Genomic DNA, 24820 nt, shown 5'->3' on the forward strand with positions numbered 1-24820 from the left:
ATATTTTTTAGTTTTTACTGAGGTTGAATTCTGGACAAGAACCAAGAATTTCATCGACTGAATATAAGATTTTAACAAAGGCAATTTTTAAAACTCAGTCCAATAAAATTTAACATTTATTTATGGTTGGTTTTCAGCTTTTTTTTTTTTTTTTCCGATGAATCTGGTTGAAAAAAATTGGATCAATGATTTTCTGACTCTTCTTCACCTTACATGGCCTCATAAATATTAATGTAAACTGTAAGTATCGATCAAATGAATATGTTATGGGAATCTATATATCTATAAAAATGCATGTGTGAGAGAGAGAGAGAGAGAGAGAGAAAGAGAAGACACTTCTCAACCTATATACTCAATGAATTTTTGATCTACATACTTGAAATTTGGTAAATTATGGACTCACATGTTAAACTATTTAATCCTTTTTCATCCAGCAAAAAAGACTGCTAAGAGGACAAAATTGAAAAAAAATTATCACATGGGGAGTGGGGGGGGGTCAAATTTTTACTCGTTATGTTAAGAATAAGTAAGTTTAAAAAACACTGTTTAAAGATCGTGTCAAGCTGGTCTAATGGTTACCATACTTGACTCATTGTCTTTAGGTTTTGATTTCAATGTTAGCTCAAGTATTTTTTTTTCTTTTACTTATAGAAGTGAATTGCTAAAAAAAACAAAAAAAAAAAACAATACTTGCATGCACATGTCTCAGTTTCTTTCCATTTTATTTTTTACTTCATCACAAAAAAAAAAAAAAGAGATGTAATTGATTTCAATATGTATAATAAATGGTTAGAAACTGGAACAAATTTATTAAACAGTAAAAATAATGTTATTAATAGTTATCATAATGATAATAGTAATAATTGAGGCAAAAATATTAATAGATAAATATAATAAATATATATCTGTACACTTATGCACACAATTTTTTATGTAGGTGTTACTATTATTCTGTGGTTAAAATATAGACATTATTATTATTGTCATTATTATTAATACGCACCGAGTGGCCTTTGGGCAAGACCATATTTAAGTATCTGCTCTGATACTACACTTAACTTTTTCTGTCTTCAGTCAGTGTATGAGAAATCCTTTATGACCGAGACAATTTTTATTTTTATTTTTGTCCCTATCCAGCGTGCTGTTTTTGTAAGAGATGGGAACGGGATTTACTCCACATTAAAAACCGACATTGTCTCTAACTTTGTCCTCCTGGGGAGGTAAGTAAATAGGTACCATAATATTATTAGCAATGTTATTATTATTTAAAACAATCACCATTTTAGTTAATACTTTACTATATTTATCTATTAATATTTTTGTTTCAACTATTACTATTATCATTATGATTACTATTAATAACATTATGTTTATCATTCAACAAATGTGTTTCAGTTTCTAATCATTTATTATACATATTGAAATCAATTGCGTCTTTTTTTTTTGCCATTTGAAATAAATGCTAACGTTGCAAAAATTTAAAAAATTTTTTAAAATACAACATGCTTCCACAAACAGCAAAAATAATTCACTTGAACTCTTTCAAACATTGTTGCAAGGAATGAATGCTGTCCAAAATACAAATTTACAGTCTTTTTCAACATATTTCATTTTCATACTTTTTTGTGACCAAGAGCAGAGGATCGCTTAAAAAATAAAATATTAAATAAAAAAATAAATAACCCTTACAACCTTGAAATTAATATATATATATATATATTCTAAAAAAAAAAAAAAAAACCCTCACAACCTTGAAATATATATTTATATATTTCTAAAACTTTTCTCATGTATTTGATATTTAAGATTTTAATTGGATATGTTTTATTTAATTTTTTAGTAAATAATGTCTCAATTTGTGGCTTCCACTTTTACAGTAAAATTTACTTTGCATGTGACAAAAGTAAGAAATCAAAATTATCGATGAAAATAAATTACTATTTCCCAGGGCAATGCTGGTTAGCCCTGCTTCAAGATAATAAAGGTTGTTCATAATAAATTTCATCAAACAATTTGAAAATTAAAAGCACTTAATTCATAAAAAAGTTTTGTTTTTTTTCATTAAAAAGTAATGCTAATATTTAAAAAAAAAATGAGCAGAATTAAAAACATAATGAGAGAATAAACAGTAAAAAAAATTGATATTATTAAATGTGACTTGTCTATCAGGTTTCACTCATGAATGTCCAACAGTTTTTGTTTTCTTGCTTTTCAATGATATAAGCACACCCAGATACAGTCTACAAAATTGGATAATCATGACGAAAGACCTGTTCATCTAAGGGACATAACTCTACTTTTATTAAAAAAATTTGTGTAAATGTAAAAAAAAAAAAAAAAAAAAAAAAAGAAAATAAAAAAAAAATCAAATTATCTATTACAAACAAAAGAATATTGTTTTAACTACTTCAAATATAATTTGATTGTTTGTTTTTTTTGGGGTTTTTTTTACATTTTTTCTTATATTTATTTGAATGTTCGGACCAAGTAAAGATTAGATACCCTGTAGCAGAAGACGAAGATTGGCGAACATTTCAAGTGACACCGACTGTTTGACCTTGACATTGCCGGTGGTTATTTGTAAATACGTCAAATAGCAGACATGGTCAAATTTTCGCGAGCAAGATTTTTAAAAATATATTTACAAAACTTTTTAAGAGTTAAAAGAGAAAAATATATATTTACAAAACATTTTTTTTTAATATTAAATATTTACAAAACTTTTAGGGATTAAAAAAACTTTTCTATTTACACAAAACTTTTTAATGTAACAAAACAAAAGTATTTAAACAAAATATATTTAAAATGGGTGTCTTTCTGAATACTTTTTTTTTTAATATATTCACGGAACTTTTTTTAATAAAACTAATAACAATATTACAAAACATTAACTGAGAATTTCGGATGTTAAAACTTACTTGTATTTAATTTTCCCTTGTACGCAAATAGCAAGTTTTTGAAAAATAAAAGTTATAAAGATTTATATCTTGTGATAGATTTCATCTTTATAAAAATAAAAGTTATAAAAAGACATGTCAATAAAATAATATATTTTTAAATTTCGATTGTTTATACTTGTTGCTTATAACTTGTGATTTTATTTTGCATAAAAATTGCCTCGGTCTAGAAGGATTTCTCCTTCACTGACATACATTGCACTTTTAATAAATATTGAATTGTAACACACACACACACACACACACACACACACACACACACACACACACACACACACACACACACACACACACACACACACCTTGGTCACAAAAACTTGCAAAATATTTGCAAAAATCCGAACAAGTCAGTTATTTTTATACTTGTTTCTGCCATTAAAAAATTTGTTTTCAATAATTTTATTTAAAAGTTTTTAAAAATATATATTTTTTTAATAGAGAGAAATTCTCAGTTAAAATATCAGTTTTTAATGTTTGGTGATTAATATATCTCATTCTTGTTATTTCTTTATTTTTATCATAATTATTATTAGTTTTAGTAAAATGTTCTGTAAATATATTTATAAAAAACAAAAGCATTCAGAAAGGCACCCATTTATTTAAACATATTTTGTTAAAATACGTTCGTTTTGTTACTTACATTAAAAAGTTTTGTGTAAATAGGAAAAAAAAATTTTTTTAATCCTTAAAAGTTTTGTAAATATTTAATATTAAAGAAAATGTTTGGTAAATATATATATTCTCTTTTAAATCTTAAAACGTTTTGTAAATATATTTTAAAAAATCTTGCTCGCGAACATTCGACGTTGTCTGCCATTTGACGTATTTACAAACAACCACCGGCAATGCCAAGGTCGAACAATCAGAGTCACTTGAAATGTTTGCTAATCTTCGTCTTCTGCTACGAAATATCTAATCTTTACTTGATCCGAATGTTCTTAGTAAAAGTAGAGTTACGTCCCTTATTCGAAAAATTGTCAATAACTGACATGCTCCTTTCTTGGTAGTGCTCGGATTTTGGCTGTGATGGCCGTTTTCAGTTCAAAAATAAATCTAGGGATTGTTCTAATAGATATTACTTTTGAGACAACCTCACAAATAAAAATCTAGAGTACTTAAAATCTGGTGAGTGTTAAACACGTTTTGGATTATGCCTTCTGATGAGACGATCATCAAAGTGCCTCTGCATATCATTAAACAATGATAAAACAAAAACTTTTGGAGATTCATGACCCGTGGTGTAATGGATAAAGTACTTGGTAAAATTCAGTTACAAAGTCACACTCTGGAGGTTGAAGGTGTAATTCTCAGTGCAGGTGACAAAATACAATTGCAAATTACTTTTACTCAGTTATGACTGACAGAACGAAAACATACTACCTCCATGTATTAAATAAAGGATTACGTTCAAAATTCCATGCAAAATTCAGAGTTGAACAAGATACACCTGAAGAAGGTCGATGGTTACATCGACTGAAACATTATGGGAATAAGACTCAAGATTAGAACAGTAGTCCAAAGAATCCAAATAATATGAATAAAAATTTTGAAACTTAATTCAGGAGTGGAGTAAAGAAAAGATAATGAATTTTATTTTTTTATGATTCTACAGGTGGCACTATTTGGATATACTCGGAAATATTTTGCTAGCACTTTTGGCAGTAAAAGAACACAATTTTGCTACCACTTTTAGCAGTAAAAGCACACAAAGAAAATAAGAATTAACGCACTACTACTGTAATCTACAACAATCATACTTAAATACAAAATAAACATCATAATAAATAAACAATACACCAGAAGAAGATCGGATGGCAAATCGGCCGAAACATAGTAAAAATAGAAATTTTAATGAGGAGAATAATCAGAGGCAAGACCATTAACTATTGTTATTAATTAAGCATACATTAGAGTTGCCTTCCCTTGATCGAGTAATGTTTTATAGATTGGTCAAAAAATATTAAAATACATAAAGTAAATAACATATCAACGTTCAGAAATAAACTACAATATTCCTATTTAATACAAAATAAACACGAATAATACTCTTGTAAAAGAAACGTAATAAAAATTGAAGTTTTAACAATGATCAGAAGAAAAACAATTACTTATTGATAAGTTGCCTCCCCTTCATCAAGTGATGACAGTTATGAAGTAAACCATTAATGAGATCAGTGATAATTGCCATCTCCTTCAGGGCCGTGAACCACTGAAATCTAGGAGAAACTTCCTCAGATGTTGAACCCGTAACCTGTAGGACTACAGCTATGTTTCAAAAAGCAAAAAAATGCCCCTCCCCTCTTAATGACGGAACTTTCTCTTCTGAGACCTTCCCTATCAGTTCAGAAGCACCTTGGTTCCAGTGGAAAACAGTATACCACCTGAGAACGAGAATGAAGCAATCAAAGTTTGCTATGACTAAATGGCGCTACAAATCTGAACTCACATCCACAAATGTTGAGATGAGGACTATATGATGCAACACTGCCTTGTCTGCCTTCTTCTGCATAACCATGCAGCTTGAAAAATCTTGAAGAATGCAACAATAACGCAAAGGACCATGTAAAAAAGTGTGAAATTGTATGACCAGAAGCCTCAAAGACACACAAAGAATTAGAGAAAAAAAAAAGTATTAAAATGAAATTTTGATGATACAAGTGTAAGTATCCATACACAAGGCAAAAAGTGCGTAGACTTTTAACTCCTGTAGAGGTGCCTGTAATTATTTAAATTAAAAGGATTATAAATAGATTCAATAAAAGCAGTGCAAATGTAATTTTCATGAAATATTTTCCTCAAAGAACAAATCTAATTGTGAAAAATGTTGCCCGTTATGAAATACACAAATCAAGTGCTCTTCAGAAAAGTTATCTCTTTCCCACAGTGGAATGATGTGACAAAAGGGTCGGGAAGTAGGATCTGAAAAGTCAGCACCCTAGAGAAAGAACATTCTGACCTGCAAATAATGCCTGAGCAGCCTTGTCAGTATTTCTCTCAGGTGATTAGAAATAAACTCACCCTTTCTCAAAAGGGAGAAAGGTAGACCTCCTAGAACTGCACAGGACCAACAACACACCACAATCAAATTTCCACTTTATAGTATCACGTTCATTGAGTTTTAAAGAGTTACCTATTGTTTGAACAAGGTTTCTGAATTAAAAAAGAAATTACATTCCTCCAATTTGTTCATTTCTTAATTTTATGCTTTACTAGTAAACCTATATGAAATCATGTGAATTGTGACAATAAACATTGTTACTAAATAAATGAAAACATTTAATGTTAAACCAGTCATCTTTACCCAATGTCGCCAGAGTGGAAATATTGCTGTGGGGAGGATGTAAAGAAAAAGAATTCAACATGTTTACATTTTTTTGGAGTACTTATGCAGAATACGAACTATGCCGTTTTTTAGAAAGGATTTTCATGTCAAATTCAATTTTTATGGTAGCTTTTGTTTATTAAGGGAAAGTACAGAATTGTTAAAAAAAAAGCTCCTCCCCTTCCCATGTTAAGACTTAATTTCTCTACAATGTTTTTATTTAAGTACAGTCCATAGACTGCATAAGTACCTTTTTCTAAAAATTCATTTTAATTTTCTCCTATTATACTTTTAATTTCAATAAATATTCACTTAATAGTCTATAAAAAAAAAACAATTATCAAAGTTGCATATAGGTGAGAAAACATATACACAAGATTTTGTCTGATAATCTATAGTGATTAAAAAAAAATGTATTCATTGTGTTACGACCTGGAATGTCTAGGGGTAAAAGTCGTAACACAAAATATAAAAAAATTATTTAAAAGAAATTAGTTTTCCCGGGTTTTTAGATACGGGAGGGATATATCCATTTTCTCGAAAGACATTTATAAACACAAGACAGAAAAAACACATCCAAGTAACAATACCGAGGCCAATGGAAAAATTAACACAATTTTATTTACATATATAAAAATATATTGTAACGAAAGTAAAAGAGAATGTGTAACTGGATGAACAAACAAACTTGAAATAGATTCGAGAGAGAATTTCCGCGCAAAAGAAATAAACAGTTCACACCCTGTCGTCTGCTTTTAACTCCAAAATGGAAGGACATCCTTTTTGTGTTTTTGTTTTTGTTTTCATATATGAGAGAGAGATATAGAGAGAAAAAAATAAACAATCGACTCACTCAGCGTCGGGTTTTAAATATTTCTGTCGCATTCCTTTTTTTTGAAACAATTTCATTCCTTCGTCCATGGGATACATCGTCATTCCTCATTATCGCCTTTTTTTTCGTTTTCTCCGTCGTCAAAATATATCGTTCATTTCTTCGCCGTCGTTAGCATCACAAACGTCGTCACCATCGCCAACACTGTCGCTTCCCTGACCTTCTTCCTCGGCTGCTATGTCGTCACTGACTCGCCACCCTGCGCCGCTCCTTTCCCTCTCTCTAATGGTATACCTTTCTCTCTTTCTAGGGTGCTCCCTCTCTCACTGTATGTACCTGCATCTCTCTCGCGTCACTCGCTCAATAATACGCGAGACGGATGCCTGCAGCTTTCCCTCTCTCTAGTTTCATATCTTCTCTCTCCCTCTCTCTCTTTCTTTACAGTTTATAGGCGTCCCCTCGCTGTATTTTCGTATATTCTCTCTCTCTTTTTCTTTTTCCGGATGTTTACAAATTCACTGAGAGCAGACGACAATATAAAGCGCGATAAAACAGAATTTTCTCCCTCGACCTTTTTTTTTATAATATTAAAAGTAATTATTGTCTCAAATTATATATTTTTTCCACATATTTGTAACAATTGTAAGAGCTACAAAGTAACACTAAATATTTATATGCAAATTTTTTGTTGGTAAAAAGGATAAACGAATAAAAACTTTAGAGCTAACATGACAACACAGTATGATCACTATTTTGATATTGTGTTTCGAGAATCTTTTTTTTTTGTACTTTGTCTCCCTCAGAATAAAACAGTGACCGTAGGTTTAAAAAAACAAAACACCTGCACACACACACACACACACACACACACACACACACACACACACACACACACACACACACACACACACACACACACACACACCAGTAATTATAAGAGCAACTGGACTCATCCAAAAGAATTTCAAAAACTATGTGGCAGATATATCCAGTGAACCAAGTGCAAGAGAGATTCAAACAATTGCATTTAAAGGGATGGTCAGAATCTTAAAAAGACCGCTCGGTTGAAATATCTGAGTCAGTGGGTGAATATTTGGCATTCCCATCCCAGCTTGAACAAACTGATAAAAAAATTTGAAAAAAAAAAAACAAAAAAAACCCCAAAAGGCCAATACATATCATGTAGTAACATTTCAAATTAAAATATAAACTTTGTTTCTTATCAGTATTCTCAGTCGTTTTGTGATGCTAATCCAGTTTTTATTCCAATATTAAAAAATTGCTTGTAACAAAATAAACAAAAAGTTTATTATGTACTTATGTGTTAAGTTAAAAAAAAAAGTGCGACCAAAATTACACAAAGTATTTTTTTTAATAAGAGAAAAAATTTAACAGCAAAATGTCTTGTCTTCTTACATTACAGACAAGCAGAGTTTAAAATATCACACAGTCATTATAATAATGCCAGCTAGAAATCATTTACCGATCAAATTTTATTTTATAAAAACAAAAATACTGGATTAATTTGCATAATTTTTCCTGTACATCATTTTTAACTTAACAGGTAAGTACGTACAGGTTTTGTACAATTATAATTTTTTTAACATTGAAGTAAAATTAGATAAGCACTTTTTTTTTTTTACTGTTTTATTATTTATGTGAATTAATAATAAAAAAAAAATGTTTGGAGTGATTGTGAAGCATAATGAATTTGGCTGATTCTTAACAATACTTACTGTGATAAGAAAAGGTGTTGTCGAGGGGATCACATGATTTTGTAGATATTCAGACACGATATTACTTATGATACTTGGAATGTTACTCTGAAGATTACGATGATTCGAATCATTGGAGCTCAACATGTTGGACAATTCTTTATTTGATTCCTGCAAATGAAAACAGATCTTTTATTCTGATTGGTTGCAGATGAAACATTGAAAATAAAAAGAAATCTAAAAGATACAGTTTATTTAATATATGTTTTGGTGTGAACAAAGCAATTCTAGTTTGAATATTGATTTCAGTGGAGTTTTAAAATTGTGTTCTGTCCTGCCTACAATCTTTTGAGTCAGCTTCAATAATCCTGATAATACACACGTTCGTTCACCTAACACGCTGTTTTTCAACTTGCCGATCGTTCCTTTTACCGCTTCTTTTATGCATTTGTATTGTTTTTTAGAGTTTTATAGATAAGGATTGATAATTTGTAAAATTTGGATTTCTGTTCTCATCTTACATCAGCCAAAACATTATGAAGATTACGACCATATGAGAATAGTTGTCTGAATAATACAAAAACAAAAATAAAACACAAGAAAAATGACTTCAGTTTTAATGTGTTTTATTCAACCATTAAAACAAGGATTGATAATTTGTATTATTTAGATTGTTCTGACGACTGTTCTCAGCCTGGTTCTTATTCTTTCAAAGTTTCAGCTGATATCTAACCTTCTTCAGGTGTATCTTTACAATAGTACTCACTTCAAAGTAGAGCTTTATCTCCATCTCCATTTATAATAAAATGACTGCAGAAATTCCCCTCTAGATCAAATTATCATAGGCTTGCAACAACAGATGCCACATACAAATTCAATACATCTAGGATATTAGCCACTATCTTATGTAGCTTTCGAACATCATTTTATACACATTCAGCTGTGATATTGAAATGCTACATTGCATCCTATGAGCAACACCATCACAATCGCAATCTATTTAGAGGAAGAAGTCCCTATTTTTCTCACTAAATATTTAGTCCTACCACTACTCCTAGTCGTCACCACAGATACTGTGCTTCCACTGCCCGTAACTTGCTAATAAAAAAAATAAATAAAAATATAAAAAAACAAAAAACAAAAACAGACTTAACATAATTTTCAGTTTCTGATTCATGAATAATAATGGCTCCCTCACAAAACTATCCATTCTGATTGCTTGCGCTAATTCTCATATTCTGGAATCCAATTCTACGCTTCATAAATGAACGGTTACTAAAATTACAACATGGCTTCATTAAGAGACATATTACATCGCACAGCATCAACTTTGTTTCATGCTTAGCTCATTACTGTCTTGTGAGTGCATGTGTTGCACTTCACAATTTGTTGGGCATTTACTATAAACAATAACACATCTCAAAATATTGTGCATTCACAAGTATTGAGACATAAACAACAAAAAAACTTGTGTCACTAATAGTTCTTATCATAGTCTGTTCATGTGCTTGTGTGGGTGTGTAAAACAAAAAATAACTTGTTAAGACAATTAGAAAAAAAATAAGTGTCTATAAACATTACAGAATGCAACTTTTGTGAAATAACTAAATATATAAATATACATATTCAGCCAATTTACAGTACATTTTTATTTTTTCTATTGTATTTCTATTTAAACAAACTGAGCAACAGCAATGTGTGGCCGGGTACAGCTAGTAAATATATAATATATAACCATTTAAAATGCGTGGCCGGGTACAGCTAGTAAATATATAATATATAACCATTTAAAATGTGTGGCCGGGTACAGCTAGTAAATATATAATATATAACCATTTAAAATGTGTGGCCGGGTACAGCTAGTAAATCTATAATATATAACCATTTAAAATGTGTGGCCGGGTACAGCTAGTAAATATATAATATATAACCATTTAAAATGTGTGGCCGGGTACAGCTAGTAAATCTATAATATATAACCATTTAAAATGTGTTGCCGGGTACAGCTAGTAAATATATAATATATAACCATTTAAAATGTGTTGCCGGGTACAGCTAGTAAATATATAATATATAACCATTTAAAATGTGTGGCCGGGTACAGCTAGTAAATATATAATATATAACCATTAAATATGTGTGGCCGGGTACAGCTAGTAAATATATAGTATATAACCATTTAAAATGTGTGGCCGGGTACAGCTAGTAAATATATAATATATAACCATTTAAAATGTGTGGCCGGGTACAGCTAGTAAATATATAATATATAACCATTTAAAATGTGTGGCCGGGTACAGCTAGTAAATATATAATATATAACCATTTAAAATGTGTGGCCGCGTACAGCTAGTAAATATATAATATATAACCATTTAAAATGTGTGGCCGGGTACAGCTAGTAAATATATAATATATAACCATTTAAAATGTGTGGCCGGGTACAGCTAGTAAATATATAATATATAACCATTTAAAATGTGTGGCCGGGTACAGCTAGTAAATATATAATATATAACCATTTAAAATGTGTGGCCGGGTACAGCTAGTAAATATATAATATATAACCATTTAAAATGTGTGGCCGGGTACAGCTAGTAAATATATAATATATAACCATTTAAAATGTGTGGCCGGGTACAGCTAGTAAATATATAATATATAACCATTTAAAATGTGTGGCCGGGTACAGCTAGTGAATATATAATATATAACCATTTAAAATGTGTGGCCGGGTACAGCTAGTAAATCTATAATATATAACCATTTAAAATGTGTGGCCGGGTACAGCTAGTAAATATATAATATATAACCATTTAAGATGCATGGCCGGGTACAGCTAGTAAATCTATAATATATAACCATTTAAAATGTGTGGCCGGGTACAGCTAGTAAATATATAATATATAACCATTTAAAATGTGTGGCCGGGTACAGCTAGTAAATATATAATATATAACCATTTAAAATGTGTGGCCGGGTACAGCTAGTAAATCTATAATATATAACCATTTAAAATGTGTGGCTGGGTACAGCTAGTAAATATATAATATATAACCATTTAAAATGTGTTGCCGGGTACAGCTAGTAAATCTATAATATATAACCATTTAAGATGCGTGGCCGGGTACAGCTAGTAAATATATAATATATAACCATTTAAAATGTGTGGCCGGGTACAGCTAGTAAATATATAATATATAACCATTTAAAATATGTGGCCGGGTACAGCTAGTAAATCTATAATATATAACCATTTAAGATGGGTGGCCGGGTACAGCTAGTAAATATATAATATATAACCATTTAAAATGTGTGGCCGGGTAGAGCTAGTAAATATATAATATATAACCATTTAAAATGTGTGGCCGGGTACAGCTAGTAAATATATAATATATAACCATTTAAGATGCGTGGCCGGGTACAGCTAGTAAATATATAATATATAACCATTTAAAATGTGTGGCCGGGTACAGCTAGTAAATCTATAATATATAACCATTTAAAATGTGTGCCGGGTACAGCTAGTAAATATATAATATATACCCATTTATAATGTGTGGCCGGGTACAGCTAGTAAATCTATAATATATAACCATTTAAAATGTGTGGCCGGGTACAGCTAGTAAATATATAATATATAACCATTTAAAATGTGTGGCCGGGTACAGCTAGTAAATATATAATATATAACCATTTAAAATGCGTGGCCGGGTACAGCTAGTAAATATATAATATATAACCATTTAAAATGCGTGGCCGGGTACAGCTAGTAAATCTATAATATATAACCATTTAAAATGTGTGGCAGGGTACAGCTAGTAAATATAAAATATATAACCATTTAAAATGTGTGGCCGGGTACAGCTAGTAAATATATAATATATAACCATTTAAAATGTGTGGCCGGGTACAGCTAGTAAATCTATAATATATAACCATTTAAAATGTGTGGCCGGGTACAGCTAGTAAATATATAATATATAACCATTTAAAATGTGTGGCCGGGTACAGCTAGTAAATCTATAATATATAACCATTTAAAATGTGTGGCCGGGTACAGCTAGTAAATATATAATATATAACTATTTAAAATGTGTGGCCGAGTACAGCTAGTAAATATATAATATATAACCATTTAAAATGTGTTGCCGAGTACAGCTAGTGAATATATAATATATAACCATTTAAAATGTGTTGCCGAGTACAGCTAGTAAATATATAATATATAACCATTTAAAATGTGTGGCCGAGTACAGCTAGTAAATATATAATATATAACCATTTAAAATGTGTTGCCGAGTACAGCTTGTGAATATATAATATATAACCATTTAAAATGTGTTGCCGGGTACAGCTAGTAAATATATAATATATAACCATTTAAAATGTGTGGCCGAGTACAGCTAGTAAATATATAATATATAACCATTTAAAATGTGTTGCCGAGTACAGCTAGTAAATCTATAATATATAACCATTTAAAATATGTGGCCGGGTACAGCTAGTAAATCTATAATATATAACCATTTAAGATGCGTGGCCGGGTACAGCTAGTAAATATATAATATATAACCATTTAAAATGTGTGGCCGGGTACAGCTAGTAAATATATAATATATAACCATTTAAAATGTGTGGCCGGGTACAGCTAGTAAATATATAATATATAACCATTTAAGATGCGTGGCCGGGTACAGCTAGTAAATATATAATATATAACCATTTAAAATGTGTGGCCGGGTACAGCTAGTAAATCTATAATATATAACCATTTAAGATGCGTGGCCGGGTACAGCTAGTAAATATATAATATATAACCATTTAAAATGTGTGGCCGGGTACAGCTAGTAAATATGTAATATATAACCATTTAAATGTGTGGCCGGGTACAGCTAGTAAATATATAATATATAACCATTTCAAATGTGTGGCCGGGTACAGCTAGTAAATCTATAATATATAACCATTTAAGATGCGTGGCCGGGTACAGCTAGTAAATATATAATATATAACCATTTAAAATGTGTGGCCGGGTACAGCTAGTAAATCTATAATATATAACCATTTAAGATGCGTGGCCGGGTACAGCTAGTAAATATATAATATATAACTATTTAAAATGTGTGCCGGGTACAGCTAGTAAATATATAATATATACCCATTTAAAATGTGTGGCCGGGTACAGCTAGTAAATCTATAATATATAACCATTTAAGATGCGTGGCCGGGTACAGCTAGTAAATATATAATATATAACCATTTAAAATGTGTGGCCGGGTACAGCTAGTAAATCTATAATATATAACCATTTAAGATGCGTGGCCGGGTACAGCTAGTAAATATATAATATATAACCATTTAAAATGTGTGCCGGGTACAGCTAGTAAATATATAATATATACCCATTTAAAATGTGTGGCCGGGTACAGCTAGTAAATCTATAATATATAACCATTTAAAATGTGTGGCCGGGTACAGCTAGTAAATATATAATATATAACCATTTAAAATGTGTGGCCGGGTACAGCTAGTAAATATATAATATATAACCATTTAAAATGCGTGGCCGGGTACAGCTAGTAAATCTATAATATATAACCATTTAAAATGTGTGGCAGGGTACAGCTAGTAAATATATAATATATAACCATTTAAAATGTGTGGCCGGGTACAGCTAGTAAATCTATAATATATAACCATTTAAAATGTGTGGCCGGGTACAGCTAGTAAATATATAATATATAACCATTTAAAATGTGTGGCCGGGTACAGCTAGTAAATCTATAATATATAACCATTTAAAATGTGTGGCCGGGTACAGCTAGTAAATATATAATATATAACTATTTAAAATGTGTGGCCGAGTACAGCTAGTAAATATATAATATATAACCATTTAAAATGTGTTGCCGAGTACAGCTAGTGAAAATATAATATATAACCATTTAAAATGTGTTGCCGAGTACAGCTAGTAAATATATAATATATAACCATTTAAAATGTGTGGCCGAGTACAGCTAGTAAATATATAATATATAACCATTTAAAATGTGTTGCCGAGTACAGCTTGTGAATATATAATATATAACCATTTAAAATGTGTTGCCGAATACAGCTAGTAAATATATAATATATAACCATTTAAAATGTGAGGCCGAGTACAGCTAGTAAATATATAATATATAACCATTTAAAATGTGTGGCCGGGTACAGCTAGTGAATATATAATATATAACCATTTAAAATGTGTGGTCGGGTACAGCTAGTAAATATATAATATATAACCATTTAAAATGTGTGGCCGGGTACAGCTAGTGAATATATAATATATAACCATTTAAAATGTGTGGCCGGGTACAGCTAGTGAATATATAATATATAACCATTTAAAATGTGTGGCCGGGTACAGCTAGTAAATATATAATATATAACCATTTAAAATGTGTTGCCGAGTATAGCTAGTGAATATATAATATATAACCATTTAAAATGTGTGGTCGGGTACAGCTAGTAAATATATAATATATAACCATTTAAAATGTGTGGCCGGGTACAGCTAGTAAATATATAATATATAACCATTTAAAATGTGTGGCCGGGTACAGCTAGTAAATATATAATATATCACCATTTAAAATGTGTGGTCGGGTACAGCTAGTAAATCTATAATATATAACCATTTAAAATGTGTGGCCGGGTACAGCTAGTAAATATATCATATATAACCATTTAAAATGTGGCCGGGTACAGCTAGTAAATCTATAATATATAACCATTTAAAATGTGTGGTCGGGTACAGCTAGTAAATCTATAATATATAACCATTTAAAATGTGTGGCCGGGTACAGCTAGTAAATATATCATATATAACCATTTAAAATGTGTGGCTGGGTACAGCTAGTTAATCTATAATATATAACCATTTAAAATGTGTGGCCGAGTACAGCTAGTAAATATATAATATATAACCATTTAAAATGTGTTGCCGAGTACAGCTAGTGAATATATAATATATAACCATTTAAAATGTGTTGCCGAGTACAGCTAGTAAATATATAATATATAACCATTTAAAATGTGTGGCCGAGTACAGCTAGTAAATATATAACCATTTAAAATGTGTTGCCGAGTACAGCTAGTGAATATATAATATATAACCATTTAAAATGTGTTGCCGAGTACAGCTAGTAAATATATAATATATAACCATTTAAAATGTGTGGCCGAGTACAGCTAGTAAATATATAATATATAACCATTTAAAATGTGTTGCCGAGTACAGCTAGTGAATATATAATATATAACCATTTAAAATGTGTGGTCGGGTACAGCTAGTAAATATATAATATATAACCATTTAAAATGTGTGGCCGGGTACAGCTAGTAAATATATAATATATAACCATTTAAAATGTGTGGCCGGGTACAGCTAGTAAATATATAATATATAACCATTTAAAATGTGTGGTCGGGTACAGCTAGTAAATCTATAATATATAACCATTTAAAATGTGTGGCCGGGTACAGCTAGTAAATATATCATATATAACCATTTAAAATGTGGCCGGGTACAGCTAGTAAATCTATAATATATAACATTTTTAAAATGTGTGGTCGGGTACAGCTAGTAAATATATAATATATAACCATTTAAAATGTGTGGCCGGGTACAGCTAGTAAATATATAATATATAACCATTTAAAATGTGTGGCCGGGTACAGCTAGTAAATCTATAATATATAACCATTTAAAATGTGTGGCCGGGTACAGCTAGTAAATATATCATATATAACCATTTAAAATGTGTGGCTGGGTACAGCTAGTTAATCTATAATATATAACCATTTAAAATGTGTGGCCGGGTACAGCTAGTAAGTATATAATATATAATCATTTAAAATGTGTGGCCGGGTACAGCTAGTAAATATATAATATATGACCATTTAAAATGTGTGGCCGGGTACAGCTAGTAAATATATAATATATAACCATTTAAAATGTGTGGCTGGGTACAGCTAGTAAATCTATAATATATAACCATTTAAAATGTGTGGCCGGGTACAGCTAGTAAGTATATAATATATAACCATTTAAAATGTGTGGCCGGGTACAGCTAGTAAATATATAATATATAACCATTTAAAATGTGTGGCCGGGTACAGCTAGTAAATATATAATATATAACCATTTAAAATGTGTGGCCGGGTACAGCTAGTAAATCTATAATATATATCTATTAAAAATGTGTGGCTGGGTACAGCTAGTAAATATATAATATATAACTATTTAAAATGTGTGGCCTGGTACAGCTAGTAAATATATAATATATAACCATTTAAAATGTGTGGCCGGGTACAGCTAGTAAATATATAACCATTTAAAATGTGTGGCCGGGTACAGCTAGTAAATATATAACCATTTAAAATGTGTGGTCGGGTACAGCTAGTAAATATATATTATATAACCATTTAAGATGTGTGGGCGGGTACAGCTAGTAAATCTATAATATATAACCATTTAAAATGTGTGGCCGGGTACAGCTAGTAAATATATAATATATAACCATTTAAAATGTGTGGCCGGGTACAGCTAGTAAATCTATAATATATAACCATTTAAAATGTGTGGCCGGGTACAGCTAATAAATATATAATATATAACCATTTAAAATGTGTGGCCGCGTACAGCTAGTAAATATATAATATATAACCATTTAAAATGTGTGGCCGGGTACAGCTAGTAAATATATAATATATAACCATCTTAAATGTGTTGCCGGGTACAGCTAGTAAATATATAATATATAACCATTTAAAATGTGTTGCCGGATACAGCTAGTAAATCTATAATATATAACCATTTAAAATGTGTGGCCGGGTACAGCTAGTAAATATATAATATATAACCATTTAAAATGTGTGGCCGGGTACAGCTAGTAAATATATAATATATAACAATTTAAACTGCGTGGCTGGGTACAGCTAGTAAATATATAAAATATAACCACTTAAAATGTGTGGCCGGGTACAGCTAGTAATCTATAATATATAACCATTTAAGATGCGTGGCCGGGTACAGCTAGTAAATATATAATATATAACCATTTAAAATGTGTGGCCAGGTACAGCTAGTAAATATATAATATATAACCATTTAAAATGTGTGGCCGGGTACAGCTAGTGAATATATAATATATAACGATTTAAAATGTGTTGCCGGGTACAGCTAGTAAATATATAATATATAACCATTTAAAATGTGTTGCCGGGTACAGCTAGTAAATATATAATATATAACCATTTAAAATGTGTGGCCGGGTACAGCTAGTAAATATATAATATATAACCATTTAAAATGTGTGGTCGGGTACAGCTAGTAAATATATATTATATAACCATTTAAAATGTGTGGTCGGGTACAGCTAGTAAATCTATAATATATAACCATTTAAAATGTGTGGCCGGGTACAGCTAGTAAATATATAATATATAACCATTTAAAATGTGTGGCCGGGTACAGCTAGTAAATATATAATATATAACCATTTAAAATGTGTGGCCGGGTACAACTAGTAAATAAATAATATATAACCATTTAAAATGTGTTGCCGGGTACAGCTAGTAAATATATAATATATAACCATTTAAAATGTGTTGCCGGGTACAGCTAGTAAATATATAATATATAACCATTTAAAATGTGTGGCCGGGTACAGCTAGTAAATATATAATATGTAACCATTTAAAATGTGTGGCCAGTTACAGCTAGTAAATATATAATATATAACCATTTAAAATGTGTGGCCGGGTACAGCTAGTAAATATATAATATATAACCATTTAAAATGTGTGGCCGGGTACAGCTAGTAAATATATAATATATAACTATTTAAAATGTGTGGCCGGGTGCAGCTAGTAAATATATAATATATAAGCATTTAAAATGTGTGGCCGGGTACAGCTAGTAAATCTATAATATACAACCATTTAAAATGTGTGGCCGGGTACAGCTAGTAAATATGTAATATATAACCATTTAAAATGTGTGGCCGGGTACAGCTAGTAAATATATAATATATAACCATTTAAAATGTGTGGCCGGGTACAGCTAGTAAATATATAATATATAACCATTTAAAATGTGTGGCCGGGTACAGCTAGTAAATCTATAATATATAACCATTTAAAATGCGTGGCAAGGTACAGCTAGTGAATATATAATATATAACCATTTAAAATGTGTGGTCGGGTACAGTAAGTGAATATATAATATATCACAATTTAAAATGTGTGGTCGGGTACAGCTAGTGAATATATAATATATAACAATTTAAAATGTGTGGCCGGGTACAGCTAGTAAGTATATTATATATAACAATTTAAAATGTGTGGCCGGGTACAGCTAGTAAATATATAATATATAACCATTTAAAATGTGTGGCCGGGTACAGCTAGTAAATATATCATATATAACCATTTAAAATGTGTGGCCGGGGACCAGCTAGTAAATATATAATATATAACCATTTAAAATGTGTTGCCGGGTACAGCTAGTAAATCTATAATATATAACCATTAAAAATGTGTGGCTGGGTACAGCTAGTAAATATATAATATATAACCATTTAAAATGTGTGGCCGGGTACAGCTAGTAAATATATAATATATAACCATTTAAAATGCGTGGCCGGGTACAGCTAGTAAATCTATAATATATAACCATTTAAAATGTGTTGCCGGGTACAGCTAGTAAATCTATAATATATAACAATTTAAAATGCGTGGCCGGGTACAGCTAGTAAATATATAATATATAACCATTTAAAATGTGTTGCCGGGTACAGCTAGTAAATATATAATATATAACCATTTAAAATGTGTGGCCGGGTACAGCTAGTAAATATATAATATATAACCATTTAAAATGTGTGGCTGGGTAAAGCTAGTAAATATATAATATATAACCATTTAAAATGTGTGGCCGGCTACAGCTTGTAAATATATAATATATAACCATTTAACATGCGTGGCTGGGTAAAGCTAGTAAATATATAATATATAACCATTTAAAATGTGTGGTCGGGTACAGCTAGTAAATATATCATATATAACCATTTAAAATGTGTTGCCGGGTACAGCTAGTAAATCTATAATATATAACCATTTAAAATGTGTGGCCGGGTACAGCTAGTAAATCTATAATATATAACCATTTAAAATGCGTGGCCGGGTACAGCTAGTAAATATATAATATATAACCATTTAAAATGCGTGGCCGGGTACAGCTAGTAAATATATAATATATAACCATTTAAAATGTGTTGCCGGGTACAGCTAGTAAATCTATAATATATAACCATTTAAAATGTGTGGCCGGGTACAGCTAGTAAATATATAATATATAACCATTTAAAATGTGTGGCCGGGTACAGCTAGTAAATATATAATATATAACCATTTAAAATGCGTGGCTGGGTAAAGCTAGTAAATCTATAATATATAACCATTTAAAATGTGTGGCCGGGTACAGCTAGTAAATATATCATATATAACCATTTAAAATGCGTGGCCGGGTACAGCTAGTAAATATATAATATATAACCATTTAAAATGCGTGGCCGGGTACAGCTAGTAAATATATAATATATAACCATTTAAAATGTGTTGCCGGGTACAGCTAGTAAATCTATAATATATAACCATTTAAAATGTGTGGCCGGGTACAGCTAGTAAATATATAATATATAACCATTTAAAATGCGTGGCTGGGTAAAGCTAGTAAATATATAATATATAACCATTTAAAATGTGTGGCCGGGTACAGCTAGTAAATATATAATATATAACCATTTAATTTTTGTGGGCGGGTACAGCTAGTAAATCTATAATATATAACCATTTAAAATGTGTGGCTGGGTACAGCTAGTAAATATATAATATATAACAATTTAAAATGCGTGGCCGGGTACAGCTAGTAAATATATAATATATAACCATTTAAAATGCGTGGCCGGGTACAGCTAGTAAATATATAATATATAACCATTTAAAATGTGTGGCCGGGTACAGCTAGTAAATATATAATATATAACCATTTAATTTGTGTGGCCGGGTACAGCTAGTAAATATATAATATATAACCATTTAAAATGTGTGGCCGGGTACAGCTAGTAAATATATAATATATAACCATTTAATTTGTGTGGCCGGGTACAGCTAGTAAATATATCATATATAACCATTTAAAATGTGTGGCTGGGTACAGCTAGTAAATATATAATATATAACCATTTAAAATGTGTGGCTGGGTAAAGCTAGTAAATATATAATATATAACCATTTAAAATGCGTGGCTGGGTAAAGCTAGTAAATATATAATATATAACCATTTAATTTGTGTGGCCGGGTACAGCTAGTAAATATATAATATATAACCATTTAAAATGTGTGGCCGGGTACAGCTAGTAAATATATAATATATAACCATTTAAAATGTGTGGCCGGGTACAGCTAGTAAATATATAATATAGAACCATTTAATTTATGTGGCCGGGTACAGCTAGTAAATATATAATATATAACCATTTAAAATGCGTGGCTGGGTACAGCTAGTAAATATATAATATATAACGATTTAAAATGTGTGGCTGGGTAAAGCTAGTAAATATATAATATATAACCATTTAAAATGCGTGGCTGGGTAAAGCTAGTAAATATATAATATATAACCATTTAAAATGTGTGGCCGGGTACAGCTAGTAAATATATAATATATAACCATTTAAAATGCGTGGCCGGGTACAGCTAGTAAATATATAATATATAACCATTTAAAATGTGTGGCTGGGTAAAGCTAGTACATATATAATATATAACCATTTAAAATGCGTGGCCGGGTACAGCTAGTAAATATATAATATACAACCATTTAAAATGCGTGGCTGAGTAAAGCTAGTACATATATAATATATAACCATTTAAAATGCGTGGCCGGGTACAGCTAGTAAATATATAATATATAACCATTTAAAATGCGTGGCTGGGTAAAGCTAGTAAATATATAATATATAACCATTTTAAATGCGTAGCCGGGTACAGCTAGTAAATATATATTATATAACCATTTAAAATGTGTGGCTGGGTAAAGCTAGTACATATATAATATATAACCATTTAAAATGCGTGGCCGGGTACAGCTAGTAAATATATAATATATAACCATTTAAAATGCGTGGCTGGGTAAAGCTAGTACATATATAATATATAACCATTTAAAATGCGTGGCCGGGTACAGCTACTAAATATATAATATATAACCATTTAAAATGCGTGGCTGGGTAAAGCTAGTAAATATATAATATATAACCATTTTAAATGCGTGGCCGGGTACAGCTAGTAAATATATAATATATAACCATTTAAAATGCGTGGCCGGGTACAGCTAGTAAATATATAATATATAACCATTTAAAATGCGTGGCCGGGTACAGCTAGTAAATATATAATATATAACCATTTAAAATGCGTGGCCGGGTACAGCTAGTAAATATATAATATATAACCATTTAAAATGCGTGGCCGGGTACAGCTAGTAAATATATAATATATAACCATTTAAAATGCGTGGCCGGGTACAGCTAGTAAATATATAATATATAACCATTTAAAATGTGTGGCTGGGTACAGCTAGTAAATATATAATATATAACCATTTAAAATGCGTGGCCGTGTACAGCTAGTAAATATATAATATATAACCATTTAAAATGCGTGGCTGGGTACAGCTAGTAAATATATAATATATAACCATTTAAAATGTGTGGCCGGGTACAGCTAGTAAATATATAATATATAACCATTTAAAATGCGTGGCCGGGTACAGCTAGTAAATATATAATATATAACCATTTAAAATGTGTGGCTGGGTACAGCTAGTAAATATATAATATATAACCATTTAAAATGCGTGGCTGGGTAAAGCTAGTAAATATATAATATATAACCATTTAAAATGTGTGGCCGGGTACAGCTAGTAAATATATAATATATAACCATTTAAAATGTGTGGCCGGGTACAGCTAGTAAATATATAATATATAACCATTTAAAATGCGTGGCTGGGTACAGCTAGTAAATATATAATATATAACCATTTAAAATGTGTTCCCGGGTACAGCTAGTAAATCTATAATATATAACCATTTAAAATGTGTGGCCGGGTACAGCTAGTAAATATATCATATATAACCATTTAAAATGTGTGGCCGGGTACAGCTAGTAAATATATAATATATAACCATTTAAAATGTGTTGCCGGGTACAGCTAGTAAATCTATGATATATAACCATTTAAAATGTGTGGCCGGGTACAGCTAGTAAATATATAATATATAACCATTTAATTTGTGTGGCCGGGTACAGCTAGTAAATATATAATATATAACCATTTAAAATGTGTGGCCGGGTACAGCTAGTAAATATATAATATATAACCATTTAAAATGTGTGGCCGGGTACAGCTAGTAAATCTATAATATATAACCATTTAATTTGTGTGGCCGGGTACAGCTAGTAAATATATAATATATAACCATTTAAAATGCGTGGCTGGGTACAGCTAGTAAATATATAATATATAACCATTTAAAATGTGTGGCTGGGTAAAGCTAGTAAATATATAATATATAACCATTTAAAATGCGTGGCTGGGTAAAGCTAGTAAATATATAATATATAACCATTTAAAATGCGTGGCTGGGTAAAGCTAGTAAATATATAATATATAACCATTTAAAATGTGTGGCCGGGTACAGCTAGTAAATATATAATATATAACCATTTAAAATGCGTGGCCGGGTACAGCTAGTAAATATATAATATAGAACCATTTAAAATGCGTGGCTGGGTAAAGCTAGTAAATATATAATATATAACCATTTAAAATGCGTGGCCGGGTACAGCTAGTAAATATATAATATATAACCATTTAAAATGCGTGGCTGGGTAAAGCTAGTAAATATATAATATATAACCATTTTAAATGCGTGGCCGGGTACAGCTAGTAAATATATAATATATAACCATTTAAAATGTGTGGCTGGGTACAGCTAGTAAATATATAATATATAACCATTTAAAATGCGTGGCTGGGTAAAGCTAGTAAATATATAATATATAACCATTTAAAATGCGTGGCTGGGTAAAGCTAGTAAATATATAATATATAACCATTTAAAATGTGTGGCCGGGTACAGCTAGTAAATATATAATATATAACCATTTAAAATGCGTGGCCGGGTACAGCTAGTAAATATATAATATAGAACCATTTAAAATGCGTGGCTCGGTAAAGCTAGTAAATATATAATATATAACCATTCAAAATGCGTGGCCGGGTACAGCTAGTAAATATATAATATATAACCATTTAAAATGCGTGGCTGGGTAAAGCTAGTAAATATATAATATACAACCATTTTAAATGCGTGGCCGGGTACAGCTAGTAAATATATAATATATAACCATTTAAAATGTGTGGCTGGTTACAGCTAGTAAATATATAATAAATAACCATTTAAAATGCCTGGCCGGGTACAGCTAGTAAATATATAATATATAACCATTTAAAATGCGTGGCTGGGTACAGCTAGTAAATATACAATATATAACCATTTAAAATGCGTGGCTGGGTAAAGCTTGTAAATATATAATATATAACCATTTAAAATGTGTGGCCGGGTACAGCTAGTAAATATATAGTATATAACCATTTAAAATGCGTGGCCGGGTACAGCTAGTAAATATATAATATATAACCATTAAAAATGCGTGGCCGGGTACAGCTAGTAAATATATAATATATAACCATTTAAAATGTGTGGCTGGGTACAGCTAGTAAATATATAATATATAACCATTTAAAATGCGTGGCTGGGTAAAGCTAGTAAATATATAATATATAACCATTTAAAATGTGTGGCCGGGTACAGCT

At 30.4% G+C, this 24820-nt stretch overlaps 1 protein-coding gene across 2 annotated transcripts in view; it reads right to left on the minus strand.

Annotated features, from left to right (window-relative positions):
* LOC145283599 (uncharacterized) overlaps window positions 1–24820 on the minus strand; it is a 78769-nt gene that overhangs the window by 15054 nt on the left and 38895 nt on the right. For both annotated transcript variants that reach the window (XM_080132535.1, XM_080132536.1), the window contains one exon: window positions 8848–8997. In XM_080132535.1, the coding sequence (XP_079988661.1) occupies window positions 8848–8997 (150 nt within the window). The remainder of the gene's footprint in view (window positions 1–8847; window positions 8998–24820) is intronic.

The sequence above is a fragment of the Euprymna scolopes genome, chromosome 8, assembly GCF_053919585.1.
Source record: "Euprymna scolopes isolate OS-2025 chromosome 8, ASM5391958v1, whole genome shotgun sequence".
In the NCBI taxonomy this organism is placed as follows: domain Eukaryota; kingdom Metazoa; phylum Mollusca; class Cephalopoda; order Sepiida; family Sepiolidae; genus Euprymna; species Euprymna scolopes.